The sequence below is a fragment of the Salvelinus sp. IW2-2015 genome, linkage group LG10 (assembly GCF_002910315.2).
Source record: "Salvelinus sp. IW2-2015 linkage group LG10, ASM291031v2, whole genome shotgun sequence".
Lineage (NCBI taxonomy): Eukaryota > Metazoa > Chordata > Actinopteri > Salmoniformes > Salmonidae > Salvelinus > Salvelinus sp. IW2-2015.
The window spans coordinates 18,822,368-18,829,972 of record NC_036850.1 but is presented as its reverse complement, the minus strand read 5'-3'; the positions used below and the strand labels follow the sequence as shown (position 1 = coordinate 18,829,972).

Here is a 7,605-nt window from a genome sequence, read left to right as displayed (position 1 = left end):
ACCATCAAGATTAATTGTCAGATTCAACAGAAGATCTCTTTGTTTCTTGGGACCTAGAACAAGCATCTCTGTTTTGTCCGAGTTTAAAAGTAGAAAGTTTGCAGCCATCCACTTCCTTATGTCTGAAACACAGGCTTCTAGCGAGGGCAATTTTGGGGCTTCACCATGTTTCATTGAAATGTACAGCTGTGTGTCATCCACATAGCAGTGAAAGTTAACATTATGTTTTCGAATGACATCCCCAAGAGGTAAAATATATAGTGAAAACAATAGTGGTCCTAAAACGGAACCTTGAGGAACACCGAAATTTACAATTGATTTGTCAGAGGACAAAACATTCACAGAGACAAATTGATATCTTTTCGACAGATAAGATCTAAACCAGGCCAGAACTTGTCCGTGTAGACCAATTTGGGTTTCCAATCTCTCCAAAAGAATGTGGTGATCGATGGTATCAAAAGCAGCACTAAGGTCTAGGAGCACGAGGACAGATGCAGAGCCTCGGTCTGACGCCATTAAAAGGTCATTTACCACCTTCACAAGTGCAGTCTCAGTGCTATGATGGGGTCTAAAACCAGACTGAAGCATTTCGTATACATTATTGAGGAATGGAAGATTAATATATGCCGATAGTTTTTTAATTTGAGGGGTCAAGGTTTGGCTTTTTCAAGAGAGGCTTTATTACTGCCACTTTTAGTGGGTTTGGTACACATCCGGTGGATAGAGAACCGTTTACTATGTTCAACATAGGAGGGCCAAGCACAGGAAGTAGCTCTTTCAGTAGTTTAGTTGGAATAGCGTCCAGTATGCAGCTTGAAGGTTTAGAGGCCATGATTATTTTCATCATTGTGTCAAGAGATACAGTATAGTACTAAAACACTTGAGTGTCTCCCTTGATCCTAGGTCCTGGCAGAGTTGTGCAGACTCAGGACAATTGAGCTTTGGAGGAATACGGAAAAAGTTTACAGACAGATTATTTCACTTATAATTCACTGTATCACAATTCCAGTGGGTTTACATACACTAAGTATCCTTAGCTTGGATAATTCCAGAAAATGATGCCATGGCTTTAGCTTCTGATAGACTAATTGACATAATTTGAGTCAATTGGAGGTGTACCTGTGGATGTATTTCACGGCCTACCTTCATGGGAAAATCTAAATAAATCAGCCAAGAATTTTTTTTTGTAGACCTCCACAAGTCTGGTTCATCCTTGGGAGCAATTTCCAAACGCTTGAAGATATCACGTTCATCTGTACAAAGAGTAGTACGTAAGTATAAACATCATGGAACCACGCAGCCGTCATACCGCTCAGGAAGGAGACGTATTCTGTCTCCTAGAGATGAACGTTCTTTGGTGTGAAAAGTGCAAATCAATCCCAGAACAACAGCAAAGGACCTTGTGAAGATGCTGGAGGAAATAGGTACAAAAGTATCTATATCCACAGTAAAACGAGTCCTATATCGACATAACCTGAAAGTACGCTCAGGAAGGAAGAAGCCACTGCTCCAAAACCGCCATAAAAAATACAGACTACAGTTTGCAACTTCACATGGGGACAAAGATCGTACTTTTGGGAGAATTGTCCTCTGGTCTGATGAAACAAAAATAGAACTGTTTGGCCATATTGACCATCATTATGTTTGGAGGAAAAAGAGGGAGGCTTGCAAGCCGAAGAACACCATCCCAACCATGAAGCACGGGGTAGGCAGCATCATGTTGTGGGGGTGCTTTGCTGCAGGAGGGACTGGTGCACTTCACAAAATAGATGTCATCATGAGGTAGGAAAATTATGTGGATATATTGAAGCAGCATCTCAAGACATCAGTCAGGAAGTTAAAGCTTGGTCGCAAATGGGTCTTCCAAATGAACAAGCATACTTCCAAAATTGTGGCAAAATGTTCTATGGACAACAAAGTCAAGGTATTTGAGTGTCCGTCATAAAGCCCTGACCTCAATCCTATAGAACATTTGTGGGCAGAACTGAAAATGTGTTTGCGAGCAAGGAGGCCTACAAACCCAACTCAGTTACCCCAGCTCTGTCAGGAGGAATGGGCCCAAGTTACACCATTTAAAGGCAATGCTACCAAATACTAATTGAGTGTATGTAAACTTCTGACCCACTGGGAATTTGATGAAAGAAATAAAAGCTGAAATAAATCATTCTCTCTACTATTATTCTGACATTTCACACTCTTAAAATAAAGTGGTGATCCTAACTGACCTAAGACATGGAATTTATACTAGGATTAAATGTCAGGAATGTGAATAACTGAGTTTAAATGTATTTGGCTAAGGTGTATGTAAACTTCTGACTTCAACTGTATATTCTAGTCAGGTACGGGACTGGCAGACACATTACCATAGGAAAATACTCTCTTTCTGCTCTCCTTTCTCCTGTTCCCTAGAAAATGAGGGAGCTAATGTAAGGGCTGTATTGTGAAGAAAGGGATTAAAAGTAAAAAATAACCAGCTTTAACTTTGGCAGACATGTCATTGTATTGCGGTGAAAAAGCTTGTTAACTGGTCTTCCTTCAGTCTTAGTGATGGGATAAAGCTGGCTGTATTATTCTGGCCAGCCCTAATCACCCTTGCAGTTCGTAAGAATGTTCTCGTTTTGGACATGTCAGAGAATCTGTTTCCAGGGCATTCATATTGTGTTATGTTTAGAACAAGCAACGCTAATGAAAAGTCATGAGGTGTATCTACAAGCTTTCTTCCCATATTAACTCTTCACCTTTCTTACTCCACCCTGTCCCCCTCTTCATTATCTCTCATCCCCCCTCTCTTCTCTCTCTCTCTCTCTCTCTCTCTGTACAGCGACAGACTGTATGGTGTCAGAGTGGACGGAGTGGTCTGACTGTAACAAATCCTGTGGTAAAGGTCACATGATAAGGACACGCATGGTGAAGCTGGAGCCCCAGTTCGGAGGGGACTCGTGTCCCGAGACAGTACAGAGGAAGAAGTGTAAGATCAGGAAGTGTAACCGGGGAGGTGGCCAGGGACAGGTCAACAGCGACGAAAAGAAACGACGCAAGGAGGCGAGGGAGAAGAGGAGGAGCAAACAGGGGGGTCGACAGGGGGAGGAGACCACGTCACCTGCTGAACACCCAGGTTGGTGGGACTCATTATCACCACCATAACCATTGTTACCAGCAGTGTTATAGTCATTATCATTTGCATAATCATCAACTATGTAATCATCATCACTGTCATCACAAATCATAGCAAGCTAAATCATAGAGTGTGGATACATGCACATAATAATGTGATTATTGTGGATAGTCAGGTTAATATAATAGTTTGATTAAAATGTTTACATGCAATGCAAGAAGAACGATTTCCCTAATAACCCTGTTTACATGGACACATCTGAAATCAGGCTACCTGATGGCACTCTGATAAATGTAAAAAAAAAGTTATACCACAGCGAACATGTTATTTGTGGGAAGCATATTTGATTCTGAGTTGGGACACATAAAGTTTGTATGTGAAAACTACTTCTAAGACACGTACATTCAGTTGTTCCGAACACACTTTACTCGCTCTAAAGAGGAAGGCTCACTCAGCTGGTTCTATCACATTCACAGATCAAATATACCGCTGGCACGCCGATTAAGGTGTTTACATGTCCTAATAATTGCTTACTTCTTTTGACCCCGATTAAGATGAGCAGAGTAATTTGTTTACATGACTATTGATTAATCTGCCTACTGCCATAATCAGTTTAATATTGCATTAGTGTGCATGTAAATGTACTAATAGAAAACTAAATCACAGTCAGTTTTGATAGTCAGTATCTTCAATATGATCATTGCTATTCTTTAACAAGGAACAATTTTCTATGAAAATGTATAAAATCTCTCTCTCTCTACTTCTCATCAGGCTGTAAGATGAGGCCGTGGTCCAGCTGGACGGACTGTACCAAGCTGTGTGGCGGGGGGATCCAGGAGCGGCTCATGACAGCCAAAAAGAGGCTTAAGAGCGCCCAGCTCCCCAGCTGCAAGGACAGGAAGGAGATCCGAGCGTGTAACGTGTACCCCTGCTAGATGGACCGAGGTGGGCAGGACAGGGATGGGATGGGTACGGAGTGGGTGGAGGTTGCCCATAAACACTGGTGTGAGGTCAGTTGTTTTCCCCTCTGACAGTTCAGGTTAGGTTTGGGGATTGTAAGCTGATCCTACATCTGTGCCTATGGGCAAGTTTTTTAGGGGACGGAGCGTGAGGTGGCATAGTGTCACTCAATGATCCAATGCACTCTGTTTAGGGCTGGCACAGACCTTAATCTCTCTTGGTTTAATCTAGGGCTGAGTCTGAAGATTCTAGATTGGGGATTGAAGATTCTAGATTGGGGAAGGTACACTGGTTCTGTATATACCTCTAGTCTGAGGTTGGAAAGAGTTTGGCAAATTCTGAAATGACCCATCCTTCAAGGTCAATGGTCATGGGTTATTTTACAAGAAGGAAGGAAGGAATTCCCTTGGTCTCTTCTCAAGCCTAAAACAAACAGCCATTTTGAGAGAGGATCTAGGCGTCCCCAAATAACGCCTAGCCTATGATGAACCTGACTGATTTTCCTCTGTGTGTACAATAAACTAGCTCTGTTACATATAGGATTCTTCTGCAAGATTACTGTAAACTTGTTGTGGTATAATATTCTTGAATAATGATAATGATGAAAACACCAATTGATTTAATAGGAGATAGTACTGTTAGGCTATATCCTGTAGTATCCTCTTTGGCAGTGTATATAATCCCAGAACTTAAAGCACAGTTACCCAGCCATTCCAGCATTTTATAATCCTTCAGAAAATAAATATGTTTCTAGGATCAAGAAATCTCCTGTTTGAACATTTACTCAGCTGTACTGCTGTTCATGTAGACACATTGTTATTATAAGATCATTTTAATTTTTTTTGCTGTGGATTTTTTGATAAGAATATCACCCAAGAGTCTTACCAAAGTCCTGTGTAGATGTTTTTTACCTGTCTTTACTTCTCTTTTTCCTCTGCTCCTCTAACATATTAATATTTTGGAATATATCACCTTTACAATAAAAGTAAATGTTAGAAATTGTCATACGGATGTTTATTTTTGTTAGAATACCATTTATATTGAGGTAAATGTATTATATTACGTTGAGGTCCATATTCATACCAGGGTTAACATACAATACATAAACCAATGCATTTCATACTCTTGGCCACTAGATGGAGACTATAAGCTGATTAGAAGTGAGTTCTTTTTCATTTGACAGGTGGAGTCAGTAAACCAGTAGGTGCCATCTAAGCCTGTGCTATTTCAATACACTTTGGTCATACATAGTACTGTAACAGCATACTTGATTAGCATGACCCCTTTTTCTCAACCTATAACCAGAGATATGTGAGTGTCTAGGCAGGGAGCTGCATAAGCAGCACAGTAACACTGCTCTGCAAAAGGGTGAGCTTCCCGGTGGTGCAGTACATACACACATTGACCAGACGGTGGCAGAAGATACCTATTTAGTGTTGAGCCTTGAGGTGTTGAGGGTTTTATTTTTTTAGCCTTCAGGCAATACTGTGATTAGTGCTGAGTAGTGCTGAGTGTGTGTAAAGGTCCACATATTAGGCCACTTCACTCTGTCAGAAATGCATGGAAATCCAACATCAGTCTCATACAGTGAGACATGTGCCTCGTCCCATCAGCGTTTGGCCCTAAACACAGTCACGAGGGCCATGYTCAGYATCCAAACATTAGGAAACGCTGTAGATAGAAATGTCATGARTAGARCTGAYATGATTCCTTATTMTACATGTCAGAGAGGCATGTTTGTTCTACATGCTATATTTCTAYRTGCTATCTGAAMGTTGYACAAYGTTGTGCCTTGCTGAATGCACCCATGTTGCTCATAGTGTGAGCTTGTCTTCTAAAGATATTCACAGTGACACAATCAGGGRCAGTTAGTTGCCAGCTTTRCTCATTAAAGCAACATGCTTTGGTTTMAATTTGYGTCTCCATTAAGTAGTATTTCMCTTAAACCAAGCAGARKWAARRRSRGGGGAAATAAKTGAACAGAGATGTCATGCACTGGCGGCCATCTTGAAGAAAATATTTAAATTAGTCTGACTCGACCTTTGACAGCCTGGGGGATATGATGGTGTCCTATGGGTGGTGGAATTCAGAGGGAAAATGTGAATAATGCAACACAAACACACTTTACAATGGTATACACAATGCTATAACAACCACACATTAGGTTCACACTGCAGCTTTGGGAGACTTCCAACAATAATTGTCAAGGTGATATCTGCTGAAATATATGTTAAATATCCATGGTGATAGTGGCTAAATGGGAGAAGAGAGATGTGAGATAAAGAGTTGCATAAGATCGTTGTTGCCGTCTTTGTACTCGGATGAGTGATGCTGTTGATGTGTGTGTGCGCGTGCGAGTGTGCATGTTTGCATGTGTGTGTGTGTGAGTGAGAATGCAGCACACGGCGACTCGTCTCAAAGCGCTCCCCCCCGGGACCTCATCAGGCGTTGTTTTTTTGCATTCACTGTTGCCACAGCAACCACTCACAGCAGATCATAAGCAGCTCTCCAGGACTCGCCACTGCGGGCCTATTTGAAACGTTGCCCACAGTAAATAAGGGAGGTGCTACAGCTTTACACACACAGACTGGGGGCAGTGCAGTGGTCGACTGTGTGGGAGTGTTCCAGAGTACCCATAAGGCATCCATCAACATGAACTGTCTCTTCTCTGACAGAGGGCTGGCTTTCTGGATTCTCTCCGCCTTCTCTCCCTGTTGGCAACAAGGCAGGATAGGTGGGCTCAAAATAGATGTGATGTCTACCTCTATATCTCAGACTGCCTTTAGGCTACTGCTGGTGAGATCTCAAGTCAACTGATGAAAAACTTTGAGTCCAATGAGAAGTATTGCTTCGGTATGTTAAGTGCTCTGTGGTATAAACATTGATAAAGCCACTAGTAGGAAAAGCTTCCTTTGTGCTGCAATGGCACTGCATAATGTATGGTGAGACTCTTTATATGCCTCTGCATTCCTTTGCATTGAAAATCACTCTGATTGACTTATGGTGTAAAATGACTGTGCATAGTGTGAAGTTGGCATGAATAGTTGTACATTTATTAACAGTAGAGAGACTGAAACAGTCATGTGGAAATGGAGCTGGAAGACACAAAATAGTAAATCTGCCCTAACATCATGATGCTGTACTGTAATTGATGACTTATGGTGATATATCATCACAGAGTAATCTAAAACATTCATTACGAGACATTTAATATGAAATACATATCTTCCCAGGGGTCTTTTGGTGTTATTTGAATAATTATTATGCGCATTGAGATTCAGGTAATAAAGTGTTTCGGTCCTGCATTTGTTTTCAGTATCTTTCCCAAAAACAAATCTACATAAACCCAACACTTGTTTTAAAACACAGCAGGTGGCTTCTCGTACAGATGGAGCTTGTACACATGCTTGTACAATTCCTGATATGGAGTCAGTCAAAAAATGTCAAAAGCCCTAGAGCTGAAAGAAATGACTGTTGCTATAGGAGCTGTGATAACACAATGTGATACAGTTTTATTTAACTACCACACA

General features: G+C 41.3%; 1 protein-coding gene across 1 annotated transcript in view; it reads left to right on the top strand.

Annotated features, from left to right (window-relative positions):
- LOC111969134 (spondin-1-like) overlaps window positions 1–5,077 on the top strand; it is a gene marked incomplete at its 5' end in the record, with an annotated part of 25,032 nt that extends 19,955 nt beyond the window's left edge. The window contains 2 exons of the mRNA XM_023995076.2: window positions 2,822–3,115; window positions 3,887–5,077. Of these exons, the coding sequence (XP_023850844.2) occupies window positions 2,822–3,115; window positions 3,887–4,050 (458 nt within the window). The remainder of the gene's footprint in view (window positions 1–2,821; window positions 3,116–3,886) is intronic.
- Between the last annotated feature and the right edge of the window lie 2,528 nt (window positions 5,078–7,605).